Raw genomic sequence first — 13,828 nt, 5'->3', positions numbered from 1 at the left:
TGTCTCGGACAGTGGCTACTGTCTCCCTGAGGCTCTTCAGTCCGTGTGGGTTTCCTGAGCCAGGAGTGCAGGGAAGTGGTGCCTTGTGTCTTATGTCCCAGGGCCACCTGGGCTCACACGCCCTATGGGGTTGCCCTGCCATGTGGTGGAATTTCTATTCACAGCTTCCCCAGTTAGGAGCTGGGAACAGTGCTCAGGCTGCTGCTGCCAGAGGAGGCAGGCTCAGGTTGAAGACTTTATTGTATGCAAAAAGAAAGTACAGGTTGGAAAACTCCCATCGTGGGTACTTCCTGTAACGTAACACCAGTGTCCAAACCCGCTCTTCAGTAAGAGCCAGGTTGTCTTGAGGCCGGCCAGCCCACTTTCCGCAATGCTTCCAGCCCTCCTCCCAGGTGCCCTGTGACCTCCTCGGCCTGGCTCAGGGTAGGCAGGGTCCTCCATCACAGCAAGTTTGAGAGCGGGTGTGCAGAGCAGTGCAGGCAGAAGCTTCTGGGAAGGCAGATCAGTAATGCCCCGGCTGCTGTGGCCCAAAAGAGAGGCCTCGCAGTGACGTGTCCACAGGGGTGGGACCTGCCCGCTACCCCAGCTACACAAACTCCGGCTGCCTCTTGCAGCTGTTGCCCCCTACCAACCGCCCACCACGCAACCTCACAGCCGGCAGCCAAGCTGCGGCCACACTGTTGCACCGGTTGGTGGTGCTGTACTGGTTGGTGGTGCTGTACTGGTTGGTGGTGGTGTACTGGCTGGTGTTGTTGCACTGGTTGGTGTTGTATTCGGAGAGCCTCCGGGCTGGCTCCTCCCCAGGGCCCTCCCAGGCCCCAGGCCCGTACTCCCCGGCTGTGGCGCCCAGCTGTTCTTCGCTGCCGCTGTGGCTGCCCTGACTGCCCTCTGTGCCTGCCTCGCCGCCCTGCCTCTCCAGAAAACTGAGCCGGTGCAGTGCAGCCCCTCCCGCCGGGGACTGCAGGTCTGAGGCCTCCTCCAGCTCTGAGTCGGAGTCATTGGAGGCGACGGGTTCTGAAAAGTCCAAGGGAGAGGGACAGAGATAGAGGGACAGATGGACAGCCTGTGAGCTGGGGGTGGAACCACTGGGTATCTGCCTCTGGTGACACCAAGAGGCTCCCCCCCACCCCACCCCAGCAGGCCTGTCTCCTTGCTCAGAACCCTCTCAAGTCAGGTGCAGGGTCTCAGATACTTGGGGTTGTTTCCACATCTGGGTGCCTGTTTCTTGGAGCTGGCAAAACACCTTGAAAAGGTATCTCTTTGCAAGGGTTTGTAATGGATTAAAGACAGGCGACACTTGTGTCTGGGGAGACAGTTCAGTTTGCAGCCCTTGACATGGACCTACTACATCACCCACCATCTGCCCAGTACCTCCAGGGCCACCCCACTCACCAAGGCCCCCGTCCTCAGCCTCTGTCAAGGGAAAGGCTGCATCCCCGCTGCCCCGCCGGTACGGTGCCTGGACCACCACCTCGGGTCGCTGGCTGGATACCCCATCCTGCAGAAGCAGAAGGAGAGGTCAGGGAAGCGCCACGGTTCTGGCCATGCCACATTCCATTTACTCTCTTGTAAGTTAACCAAGTAAAAACCCTAAAAACCATTAGCACCTGCTGCAGCTGAGCGTATGAGGGCCCTCAGCCCCCCATCCCACATCTGGACAGGCAGAGCTCACACAGGGCTGAGTCCCGGTGTGGACACCAGCACTGGGACCACTGTCCTAGAGCTACAAGCAGGCATGTCCCTCCATAGCCTGCCGCCCCTAAAGGCAGCTGCCGGGTTAAAGATGTGCAGTGGGACTGAGCATGGGAGCCAGTGCTGCCTGGAAGTAAGACCCTCTACCAAGCAGAGCAGCAGGCTGGACCCAGCTGAGCTGTGTGGGAGCCAGGACACAAGGACAGGCTACAGGTGGCGCAGAAGTGGGAAACCAGAGGGGCTAGGACAGCTGGTAAAGTGCAGGTGTCATATGAGCTCAGGGGAGGGTGCAGGTTCCATCCACAGGTCTGAACCCACACTTCACCAAGTTCTTTGCTTAAAATGTGCCTTGAATGCCCCGGACAGCCCTGTCCAAGCCAAACATCTCCCAGCAGAAACCCCTGTCTAATCCCCCCATAGGTGAGCAAGGTTCCTAGCCCCCACCCTGCTCAGAGCCCTGCACCCCTTGTCCACAGTGGGCAGCCCTCACCTGGCCCCCTGCGGCCTCTTCGGGTTCCTCCTCGAAGACCAGGCTGAAGTGGGTGATGAGAGTCTCCACAATGCAGGCCTGGTGGGGGTAGTCCACCAGCGAGGAAAGGGACACGGTGGCCTCAGTGGGCCGGGGCCGCAGCAGCGTGGGCCCAAACACAATGCCCAGGTTCCCTGGTGTCATCTTGTTGTCCTGTTCCACCTCCACGATCCTGGGGGGTTGTAGGGTGCAGGGGCAGGTGTGAGCAGCTCCCAGGACCCTGCCACCCTTGACCCCGGCCGACTTGGCCCTCACCTGCGCAGGTGCCGCATCAGGTACCGCAATGTGGCCCAGTTCTCCCGAGGCAGGTCCTGTAGGAGTTCCCGCAACCGGCCTGCCATGGCCATGGCTGCAGCCTCGCTCTCTGTGGCATCTGGCCGACCCCGAGATGCTGCCTTGGCCTCGGCCTCGGCCTTCAGATTCTCTTTGGCCATCCCCACAAGCTCGTGGTAGAGGCGGAAGGAGATGAGCGGCTCAGGCAGCTGCGGGGTGGCAGGTCAGGTGTGGAGGGTCAGTGGTCCTGGCCCACAGACTGCCAGTCCTGCACTGGCCCTGCCCCTGACAGCAGCCCCGCCTCTAGGCACAGGTCCCATCCACTCAATACTTACCACGCCCCAGCTTAGAAACCACACCCCTTCCTAGCGCTGGTCACGCCCCCAGCGGGCTCCCTGTCCAGCCTAGGAACTGCTCTGCCCTGTCACCATCTAGCTCACCTGGCGCAGATAGAGTTTGAGGACATTGCTGATGTCGTGAGGCGAGGCTTGTGACAACTCCACCAGCTCCTTGCCATTCTCGAAGGCCTGGCACAGCTTCTCTACACGTGTCTTCACCCCATTGACCCGGTAGATGCCCTGTGGAAGCCTGCAGTCAGCAGGGGCCTATGCCTCTCCCTCCCTATGCAGTCCCTTGGCTGGAGTCCCTGCCACTGTGCCTGCGGTGGTCACCTTGGTGCGCAGCGCCCGCTGCTCGATCTCAAAGATGCACTTCTTGATGATGAAGGGCACGCCGTCGGGGGTGCTGCAGGCAGCATGGCTGAAGTCCTGGCCAAAGAGCTGCAGGCGGCCTTGCAGCTTCTTGTGGCCACACTGGATGGCTAGGGTCTCCAGGCACTTCTTGTGGCAGGCCAGGCAGCACTAGGGGTGGGCAGTGTGAGTAGCCCTTCCTGGCTTAGGTCCAGCTCAGACACCCCTGGATCCATCTCCTGCCTCAACTCAGCACATACACATACACACACACACACAGACACACCCCACTCCCCCATCCCACCCCATCCCTGACGCCCTGCCACAGTGCAGCTTCTGATTTTAGTATATGTGCTGCCAAAGCGAGCACAACAGTGCAGCTTCTGAAATGGCTTTCACCCTTCAACCTGCGCTTCTCCCACGGCTCTGGCCCCACCTCCAGGCCGCCGGTGCTCTCTCCCAACATGGGATGCACATCCAGGTGCCTGGCTCCCTTGGACCCGACTGGGACCACTCACCTCTTCACATTCGGCGCCCTGGAAGTACACGTAGCTGTTGCACTCCCGGCACTTGGCCGGTGTGCGGAGCTTCCGAAGCCGGTGGGTCCGGGCCGCCTTGGACAGCCCCACGTGGCGGAAGGGCCCGCTGGGCATGGCCACAGGCAGCTCTGGGGTCATGCCGTTGAGCTCAGCTGGTGGGGGAGGGGGAAAGTGGTCAGTGTCACTGAGGGAGGTCAGGGCCAGACCCACAGAGAATCTCCAAAACCCCTCTTTTCCCACTGCCCGTTCAGAGGTTCCCTCACCCTGATCAAAGGTTGACGCCCCCGCACTGCCCTCCTGGTCGGCCAGCTCCTCGTTGGACGACATGGTGCCACAGGAAGACATACGCTCGAACTTCTTAAAGTCCTCTGAGCAGGAAACAGGACTTCAGAGACTCCCCCTGCCCTCCCACCCCTGCTGCCCACTGCACAATGAGCCCAGTGAAGCCTGTAATGGGTCTCAACGTTTTACCTCCCGCTGTCCCAGCAGGCCCCTTCACCTGAGCCAGGGCTGGGGTCCAGACTGGCTTCCGAATCCGAGATGGAGATGGGCCACGACTTGTGCACCTGGTGGCCCCGCCCACCTGTGAAAGAGGTATCCCCAGTGAAGGTCTGAGGGGGTCTGCAAGGGGGCTGCGTCCAACCCCTCTTGGCACTCACCCCTGCGCTCCTTGGCAATCTCCCCCTCGCTGGATCCGCCTTCCTCTGGGGGGCTACCAGCAGCCTCTGCCCCCACAGCATCGCTGACATTGAAGCTGCTTTTCCGAGCACGCAAGACTGGGGACCTGGTGGGACCAACAGCCAAAACGAGGGGCTGTGATGGGGGTCACAAGGGCTCGCTGCCCCCACCCTCATCTCAGGCAGGAAGTTTGGCTCCCTGGGCATGCACAGAAGGTAGTGTACCAGGCACTGGTGGACACGTGGGGCTCGAAGTCGTAGTGCACATCGGGCTCCTCACCACGCTGCAGCTGGCGCACGTGGGAAGCGTACTGCTGGCCTGGGTCGTACAGCTTGCTGCTCTCATACAGCATGTGGAAGTGCACGGGCAGTGGGGCCGTCTGCGTGTGCATCATCTGGTAATAGGAGATGGTGGCCTGCGGACGGGCGGGAGGTGAGTGCTAGCGGTCCTGGCACCTAACAGGTAGGTGCTCCGCCCACCTCTCCAGGGGAGCCCCAGTGCGCACCGACTTGATGGTCTGGTCACTCTGCCGGATGACCTCCTGGATCTGCCGTAGTGCTGTCACCTTGGTATCCTCCAGCTCCTGCTTCTGTGTCTTAGCATCAGCCACGCATGTTCGGTAGGTGGCCATTGCTTCGTCCGCCTGGGGTGGGGGCGGGAGGTGGGCAGTTGCCCAGAGAAGCATTAGTCCAGGGTTCAGCCCTCAGGGCATCTTCAGGCCCCACAAAGAAATCAACTAGGCACAAAAGGATGGGAAGGCATTCCTGCCAGGAGGCAGAGCCTGGACAAGGGACCAGAGGTAGGCAGTTCTGTATGTGGCATGAGGATCTGTCACCATGGGTCTTGCCCTCCATCACCAGCCCTCACCTTGTTCTTGGCCTCCTCCTCCAGGCGACGACGCTTGTCCAGGGTCTTGGAGGCTGCACCCCCTGTGCCGGGCCCAATGCTGGCTTGCTCCTCTTCCGCCTTGGCCACCTGGAAGCGGGCCTTGTCATGGTCCTCGCAGCGCTGCATGTAGCCCTGCTTGGCCTTGCGGAGATTGGACTCTGCCTCTTGCTGTGGGTGTGGCAGTGAGCAGATGACCCAGGTCAGTCAAATACACATTAGAGACCTCTGCCACCTACATCTCTTGTGCACAGATCCCGTGGCCAGTGAAACAAACGGGACTGATGGTGGAAGAGCAGAAGGTGACACCCATAGTGGGACCCTGGGAGGAGCCAGCATCTGGCCTGCCCATTTTACAGCTGGGGAAAATAAGGCACAGCTAAGCTCTGAAGGAGACACCAACGACATCATCCTCTCGACACCTACACCCACGCCCACCACAGTGACTTGCGCTTTTGTCTCTTTCACTTCCCTTCTTACAGACGAGACCAATGAGGTCGCCCAGACAGGAAGTGAGGCACCCTCAAAGAGCACTCAGTTAAAACCCAGTGAGCCTTCTGGGGGCCACACCTTACAGCCTACACCATCAGAAGCCTAAACATACAAAAATTCATATGAGCACTAGGAGAAACCATGGAAGAATTTGTTTAAGTAACCATAGCACAGGGAAGGCCTTTCCGTATGTGACACAGAACCAAGAAACCATAAAAGATAAGACTACTACTAAAAAAAAAAGAAAAAAAATAACGATCATGGGTTTCAACTGGGAAAACAGGCTAACAGGTTAAATCAAAAGTCAAAACAATAAACTGGGGGTGAAGGAGTCTGTAACACGTATCATCCAAGGCTGGGTTCTCTAATAGGTAGAAAGCTCTGGGAAGTCAATAAGAAACAGGCTACTGTCCAGTCCAAGGTGAGCAAAGGATATGAACTGAGAGCTCACAGAAGAGGAAAAGCATGGTTGTGGCTGTGGAGGTCAGCCTCCCACCCTCATCCCCTATGACCCAGCCATAGGGGACTGGGCACTGATCTGAGATGAATGCTAGGTCACAGGTCTGAGTGACAGCGGCACAAGTTCATCATAGCAGCGATGTTTGAAACAGCAACAGTTCAACCACAACTAAACTCCATCAATAGGGATGTACTGAAATAAGCCATGTAGCTTTGTAGCTGAGAATGCCTAGCTAAGAAAAAGGCAGGAGGGTTCATGTGGACTGAGATGGGGCGAGTCCCTGAATGTGAAGGTGAGTTTAAAAGATCAGAAGCAAATAAATAAATAAATAAAAGATCAGAAGCAAAAAAAAAAAAAAAAATCAGAAGCAGAATGGGGTACTCGGCAAGCTGTCATCAGGTGTGCAAAAGTTGGGGAGAGGGGCATTTGCCAGACATGCTAGAGGGAGTCGCAGGACTGCACTAGCTGGAGCTGGGGCCACAAGAGCTGGTTTCACCACCAACCCTGTCTAACACATCTAAAAAACAACACAAAAGATACAAGTGCCTTTGGAACTGCCCAAAAAGAGGTGAGAAGAGTAACCTGGAGGAAGAACCTGGAGCATCCACCAGACCTGGATGAGCCCGTTTGGTCTACCCCAGACCTGCTCCTGGCAGCCACAGGTGACCCTGTTCCCCTGTGACAGCGAACTCTTGACACTGAGGGGGGCCCTAGGGCCTGGGCCTTTCCTGCCACAGCTTGGAGGTCAGGAGCCTGAAGCAGCTTGGAGGCAGGACCTGCCTCATGTGGGCACAGGGCACTCTGCATCGTGTCGGCAAAACTCGGGAAAACTTCATCTGGGTGCATACCAGAGGACTGCCCATGCACGAGCTGGCCGCCCTGGCCCCTCCCAGCCCCCGTGCCCCACCCGTCGTACCAGCTTCCTCTGGGCACGGTGCCAGGACTCCTTGATCTCCTTCCTGCGCTTCTCATGTTCGAGCCGCCGTAGATTCAGGGGCTTGGGGGAGACAAGTGTGAGTGGGGAACCAGGCACCCTCCATCCCACCCACCCTCCCAGGCGCAGCCTACCTGCATGAAGGTCTGGGTCAGCAGCGTGCCCACTGCCTGCACCAGGCCATGGCCAAACTCCAGGTCCTGTTCCAGCGCCAGTGAGTAGATGGACAGGAGGGGCATGTGCGGCTGTGGGGTGGGGCCAGTGTCACAGTCACGTGGGGGAGGGCCAGGAGCCCTCCTGAAAGCCCTGCTGCCCCCCTGCTCCCTCAACCAGCCTTGTACAGACTGGAAACCCCTTTCCTCTGGTCCATCCTGGAGGTATTGAGACTCACATCCAGGCCTGAGGAACCCTGCCCGGTGCCCCACCCACCCACACACTCCCCCCAAGTTCCCTACCTCCTGCGTGACACTCTGTCTGCAGTTCTGGACAATCTTCTGCAGGCCTTTGGCAAAGTCCATCTCTGCAGGGGAAGGAGTGTGAGGGCAGGGGGGCGGAGGGGCCCTCCAGCCAGACCCCCACCCTGCAGGCTCCAGCTCTCACCCAGCGCGCTCCGCTTCTCCAGGTAGCCGATGAGGTCCTTCATGTATTTGGCCATGTTCTTGGCGTACTGCAGGGCAGCATCCACGCCCCCCTCACAGCGCTGCAGCAGGGTGTCCACCTCCTCCGGGGACAGGCAGCCTGTGGAGTAGATACCCCTCAGCTCAGGCTCCGCCCCTGCCCAGCCCTCCCCTGCCCCAGCCCACCCCTCTTCCCACTCCCCCCCCAGTCCTCTGCCACTTGCTGGGCTCAGAGACTCACCCGCATCACACTCCTCGCTGCTGGGGGGAGCACTCTCACTCCCCTGTCCATACAGGTTCTCCATGGACTATATCAGAAAGAGACAGGTGAGTCCAGCCTGGGCTGGGCCCTGTTTGAGGCCCACCCTGCAGGAGACAGTCACCGCCCCCCTGGACAGAGCGAGTGGCCATGGTCCACAGAGGGAACAGGGGCACTCACCCGCCCTGCCAGCCTGACCCCAAGCAATATGCAGGCCACCCTTGCTCACCTGGCCTGGGTCCCCAGGGGGCACTGACAGGAGGATGCTGCTGTCCACTTCACCCATGAGGAACTCAGACACACTGCAGGGTGGAGGAGCAAGTGTCAAGGGGCACATGGGTCCACATGGGTCCCCACCCTTCCCCACCCCCACTCTTCCCCACCCCTATCCCACACTCACGTGCTGCTGAAGGAGACGGCAATGGTCTCCAAAGCCTTCTCAAACTCCCGCTTGTCTGACTCATTGTTGCACTCATAATGGAAGGCTGGGGACAGACAAGGATGAGAAAGGTTGGCCCAGTCTGTTTGGGAGGTGACCAACGGTGCAACTAATTGAAGGGGGAGCACTGGAGCTGTTGTGTCCATCACATTCCTATGCATCCTTCAAAACCAACTTCAAACATCCCCTCCTTCAGAAAGCCCTCCCAGACAGAAAGCCCTCTGTGCCTTGTCCCAGCCGGCTGACCTTTGACTTTGGCAATGAGGGTGCCAGCAGCCGTGAGTGTCTCCACAGTGTTCAGCAGTGGGTACTTGGAGATGACCTGGCGCATCACACGGAGAGCCTCGCCCAGGCACTCATGGGCCAGTGGCCGGCGGGCCTCAAGGAGTTCTGCCAGGTAGAGTGGGTATGAGCAGGGAAGGAGGGAAAGCCTGTCCACCTAACTACCTAACCCTAACACTTCCCTCCCCAGCTGGGGAAACTGAGGCAGAGGTGGGAGAAGGCAACTGCCTGAGGATCAGTGACCTCAGGGGGTGGGATGGGGTGGACTGTCCCTCTCTGGACTGCTGGCCAGGTCGACAAAGGCCAGATGGCAGTCTAGACAGTCCTGCTTAAAACACCCTTTCCTTGTTCCTCCAGAAAATAACCTTCCACTGTCGTCCAAGTTGCAAAGCTCTGTTCAGTTCTCCCCTGGCCCCGCCGGCCTGGGAACTAAGGCTTAAACACCCCATTATCTCTCTCCAGACAGCCACCCTATGAGGCAGGCACTGTTTTCACCCCCATTTAGAAGATGAGGAAACTGAGGCACACAGGGGAGAAGTCATTTTGCAAGGATCACACAGCTTTTCCATTTACACTAGCTCTGAAGACAGAAGGACACCGCCTGGCTTTATCAGGTGGGCAATGCGAAGCCATGGAAGGTGTTAGAGCCAAGAAAGGTCAAGGTCAGATCTACATCTTTGAGGGAGGCTTTAAGTGCCCTCCTCAGATATTCTTAACTGGAAAAAAAGCAGAGTGTGCAGGCAGAACATGCACCATGTAATGGAAACAAAACTGAAGAAACTTGTAGATGCTGAAGGAATGAGCAGACCTTCTGACATCCAGGAGGGGCCTGCCTGGACCTCCCCCACCTGTGTGCTTCTGACTCAGCCTGGTAGGTGATACTCAAAAAAAAAAAAAGGAATCTGGAAATAGGTGTCTGATCCCTTTTCAGCACTGAGGACCCACTGAATACCACCGATAGGGAGACCCCTATGGAGTCCTTGGCCCCAACATTCCTCGGATTCAGGATTTGCACCTGAATCAGCGGGGAACTCCGGGAGGCCGGAAGGAGCTTCAGGAATCCAGGGAGGCCGGCTCCACCCCTTCCCCAGACATTCCTCCCAGGCACAACGCCCCTCGTGTCTCCTGGGCCTCGGCCACCTGGGTCCCCGCAGCACCCCCACCCGGGCAGATGGGATTCTGGCGAAGCCCAGACATGCCCAGCTCTGCACCGGCCAAGGTAAGCGCCCGGTAGCCCTGCGTCCCCAGTGGGCAGGCAAATGCCCAGAGCGCCACGTGCTCCTGACCAGCGCCTGCATCCCACACCCCGCACCATCCTCTCACCTCGGGGCCCTGCCTGGCAGCGCACAGGCCTCTGGTCCTGCGCGGGGTGCACCGTCCCGCAGATACACATGGTGTACCGTCAGAGCGCGGGGACCGTGAACTCGCACGACGGAATATGGGCTTTGGTACAGCGTCTTCATCAGCTAAACCGGCTCTGGCCGGTCCAAAGACCCCGCCTCCGCCGAGGAAAGCTCCGCCCCCTGGAATCCCGCGAGCCCTGGCTGGTGTTCTCGGCTCCCCAAACTCAAAAGGATCAGGACTCAGACCCGAGTAGATGTGATTCCATTGGGGATGGGGCTGCCAAGGGCAGACAGGGAAACAGGCCCAGGTACATGGTGTGGGGAGGTGCAGGGAGACCCCGCCCACGTGGATCCCTGCGCTCACTGCCTCCCAGGCTGAAAGCCGTCTGGCTATCCCCCAACCATCATTGTAGGCTGAGGACCTCTGGTCACAGCCAGCATCCCTGCAGGGCGTGTCTTGCCCCATTTCACAGATGAAATACCAGGGTCTCCCAGGCCGGCAGGGGCAGCACCAGCATTCAAACCCAAATCCTCTCTACTCCAGGCTGTTCCCTCTGACCAGGGCTGCCCCAAGGTGCAAAGAAGGGGGCCCCTGCCCTGGCCATCCTCATGCACAATCCCCACAGGCTCAGCTCCGCCCAGGCCTGGCCTCCAAGGAAGCGCTAGGATCGGAAAGGAACCGAGATTAGAGAGTTTCCCCAGGAAACAAGTCCAGCTCCACCCCAGGACCAGATAACCCCACAGGCTGACACCACCACCCCCCAGCAGAGGCTTGGCCAGCAGGGAAGCTCCCCATTACAGCCTGCAAAGCTGAGGTCCCTCTCCAGGTGGAGGTTGAACCTGGGCTCTGGCTCAGGTGAGCTGGAGTCAGGGGGCCACCCTGAGCCTCAGTTTCCTCATCCATAAAATGGGTACCTGAAAGGAGCAGACCAGGGTGTTTAACATGGCCCTGGCACTGCGGTTTCCGGCAGGAGAGATCACAGTGCCCTCCTTGGCTGTCAGGGACAAACAGGAAGCAGATGAAAATAACTCGGCAGGAAGCTGGGCTGTCAGCGGACGCGTGGAGAAAACGGAACTGCCATCCACAGCCCGCTCACTCCCGCAGCTTACGTGCCGGTCCTGCCCCTTGTCCCTCCTGAGTCTCTGTGTCCAGACCTCAGTCTGCCTCCCATTCACTTCAGTCCAACATGCAGATCTGACCTTGTTCCACCTCTGCTCTGACACCTTCTATGGCTCCCCAGCACCCTCAGGATAACATCCAGGGTCCCTCTGCTTGCCATTCTCAATGTCTTCAGCCTTACACATTTCATACGCCTGAACCTTATTCCCCAAATGCATCTCTACTTTGTGTTTCTATGCACATGACATTCCCTCTACCTCAATGCCTTTCCTTCCTAGTTGCTACTGAACTCCTATTCATCTGTCAGAACCCTAGCTGCATTTTCCACAAAGCCCTCCCAACCACTTCCTTCTGAGCCTCCCCAAGTCCCTCCCCAACCCTGTGCTGACCCCTTAGGTTTTAAGGTCTGACCCTGCCTTCCTCCACCCAAGCCTTGGTGTCCCTGCCAGTTCTCACCATCATGCAGAACACACTCCTTCAGTTTCTCAAGGCCCTCGGCAAAGCGGGCTACGTCAGCCAGCAGGTGGGAGATGTCCTCCACGGTGTCTGGGCAGGGTCCCTGGATGGGTGCCTCAGCCGGGCTGGCCGCAGACAGTGGGCTGCGATGGCTGCGGCCCAGCGTCCAAGTGCTGGCCCCCGACAGAGGGAAGCCAGCAGCGCTGGCATGGCGGCTCAGGCTGGTGGGCCTCTTGAGAGTGCCCGTGGCCTTAGCATTCGAGGCCACACTTGGTGGTTCTAGGCCGGGCCCCAGGGACACTGCATCAGCCCCGTCTCTCCTAGGCAGCTCCTGGGAGGGTGGGGGGAGCTGGTAAAGCAGGTGCTCCTATCAGGCCCTGCCTCAGTTTCCCTGGAAGTGAAGTGGGGCTCTGGAGGGTCTTCAGCCTGACCCCATAGGGGTCAGAGGCCACAGGTCAGAGGGCTGAGATTTGGTGTCCTGCCCCTCCCACACCTGTTACCCAACGTCCTCTCCTGGAGCTTTCACAAACAACGTCTCTGCCCAAACCACAGCCCGGGTGGGGGAGGGGCGCCCCACTTCCGGAGGCAGGGGAGGGAGTGGGGGAGGGAGGGCTGGGGTCTCCTGAACTGCCTCAGTAGAGGCCACTGCAGATGCCTACTCACTGGTAGACACCTCCTCGGTTCCTGTCCTTTGATGGTCCAGCAGACTCCTGAGCCCACAGACACCACCGGCCCTGTAGATGCCCCCAGGCTTGCACCAGGCCTGCCCCCGTGGGTCTCCTTCCACACTCTGCTCCCTATAAACCTTCTGCCTAACAGTCTGGCTATAGCTCTCAGATCTAACGGCGCCTGGAGACCCCAAATTTCCTGAGCCCCCACCTGACGGAGTCCAGGCCCAATGCACCCACACCCTGGTACCCACCCCACCACTCCCTGGACCCCACAGCCAGCACTGGGTAGGGTGGGAGAGTTCATGGCCATCCCAAGGGCTCCTACCGTAAGCTGAACGCAAGGATCCCAGCCCATCCTGCGAGGCCCCTGCAGTCCAGCCTGGTGGGGGCTGTAGCTGGCTCGTGCCCCCCGCCACTGGCCCAGCATGTCACTGCCTGGCCCTGCCCTGCCGGGCCTGATCACAGGGTGTCCTCCTGTCCCCGTGCTGCCCAGCTGTCGCTCCAAGGTCCCCGCCCGCTCCGTGCTCCCCTTAAGAGGCTCACTCACCCCCAAGGGCTGTGGGCAGGGGCTTCCCGCCCGGTTCTTTTTCGAGATAGACGGGGTTTTCATGAGCTCTCTCTTCTTCCTGGAGAACATGGTGGGGCCGGACCCAGCGGCCTGAGAAGCCCAAGGAGGGCAGGCTGGGGGAGGTAGGCCGGGGGTCTCAGTACCACAGCTCCTGGTGTTGGTAGCCTCGGGAGCACATTGCCGCTGGCCACCCCCTCCTCAGCTGTCAGGCTCACGTGACAGGCCCAGCCCTCATTGGCGGGCGCTTCCCCCCACAGGAAAAGGCCTCCGGAGGCGGTGACTCAGACCCGCCCCTGACCCTCCCCAGCCTCAGCCTCAGCCTGCCCCTCCGCACAGTGGGCTCGAAGGTGGGGTCCCAGGCCCCGCCCCCAGCTTCCGCTTTCCTGAGCTGTGCGTGTGCACATTCGCCGAGGTGCCAGGCCCTGCCTGACGGCAATGCCCTAGACAAGACACCGATGCCCCAGGCACCTGACCCCAGCAGGGACACAGCGACGGCAGATATGCTCACCCCCACTCGGCCACACCCAGATGCACCTAGGAGCACAGATACCTGAACATGACGGACATGTGGGGACACAGACTTTGATGTGTGCTCAGAAGCCACCCAGTTCCACTGATGCAATGGGTACCCTGGACACAGGCACCTGCCTTCCAGTCCTCCCATCGCTTCTGTGTATGGCCGCCCTCCACCCTTTGGCAACCCCCTCTGCAGACCCCAGGGAACAGTGCAGGGTATAGTGGGTTGCCTTCCCTCCATCCATCTCTCATCCCCACCCCTAATTCTACATTCTGGGGACACTCAGCAGGACAGGTTAACCCTAATGCTAACTGCTGAGGCCACCATGCTGCCTCCTCCCTCCCTGGCTTGGCCCCCAGACCTGGGGCATTGGCAGTGTGTATAG

The 13,828-nt window shown here is 59.5% G+C and overlaps 1 protein-coding gene across 4 annotated transcripts; it reads right to left on the bottom strand.

Annotated features, from left to right (window-relative positions):
* Positions 1-222: 222 nt before the first annotated feature.
* On the bottom strand, positions 223-13,157 carry ARHGAP45 (Rho GTPase activating protein 45). 4 transcript variants are annotated; one of them, XM_020890325.2, is made up of 23 exons: positions 12,906-13,157; positions 11,688-12,018; positions 8,733-8,876; positions 8,448-8,532; positions 8,277-8,349; positions 8,030-8,096; positions 7,772-7,909; positions 7,627-7,691; positions 7,306-7,416; positions 7,154-7,234; positions 5,268-5,456; positions 4,906-5,043; positions 4,625-4,815; positions 4,382-4,506; positions 4,222-4,305; positions 3,986-4,090; positions 3,702-3,874; positions 3,166-3,354; positions 2,935-3,072; positions 2,477-2,703; positions 2,183-2,393; positions 1,393-1,498; positions 223-1,014 (listed from the first exon to the last, which is right to left on the bottom strand). In XM_020890325.2, the coding sequence occupies exons 1-23, from the start codon at positions 12,993-12,995 to the stop codon at positions 587-589; spliced, it is 3,489 nt and encodes a 1,162-aa protein (XP_020745984.2). In that variant the 5' UTR covers positions 12,996-13,157; the 3' UTR covers positions 223-586. The 4 variants fall into 4 exon arrangements, with proteins under 4 accessions (XP_020745984.2, XP_070321392.1, XP_070321395.1 ...); XM_070465291.1 differs by lacking the exon at positions 12,906-13,157 and adding an exon at positions 12,684-12,889; XM_070465294.1 differs by lacking the exons at positions 11,688-12,018; positions 12,906-13,157 and adding an exon at positions 11,027-11,109.
* Between the last annotated feature and the right edge of the window lie 671 nt (positions 13,158-13,828).

Source organism: Odocoileus virginianus, chromosome 3, assembly GCF_023699985.2.
Source record: "Odocoileus virginianus isolate 20LAN1187 ecotype Illinois chromosome 3, Ovbor_1.2, whole genome shotgun sequence".
Taxonomy (NCBI): domain Eukaryota; kingdom Metazoa; phylum Chordata; class Mammalia; order Artiodactyla; family Cervidae; genus Odocoileus; species Odocoileus virginianus.
This window is presented reverse-complemented; position numbering and strand designations above follow the sequence as displayed.

Coding starts and splice junctions, on each gene's coding strand:
- ARHGAP45 (XM_070465291.1), bottom strand. CDS start 12,785: ATGCTGGGCCAGTGGCGGGGGGCACGAGCCAGCTACAGCCCCCACCAG. Junction 7,235..7,305: donor TGACCCAGACCTTCATGCAG/GTAGGCTGCGCC, acceptor GTCTCCCCCAAG/CCCCTGAATCTACGGCGGCT. Junction 5,044..5,267: donor AGGAGGAGGCCAAGAACAAG/GTGAGGGCTGGT, acceptor CCCCCACCCCAG/GCGGACGAAGCAATGGCCAC.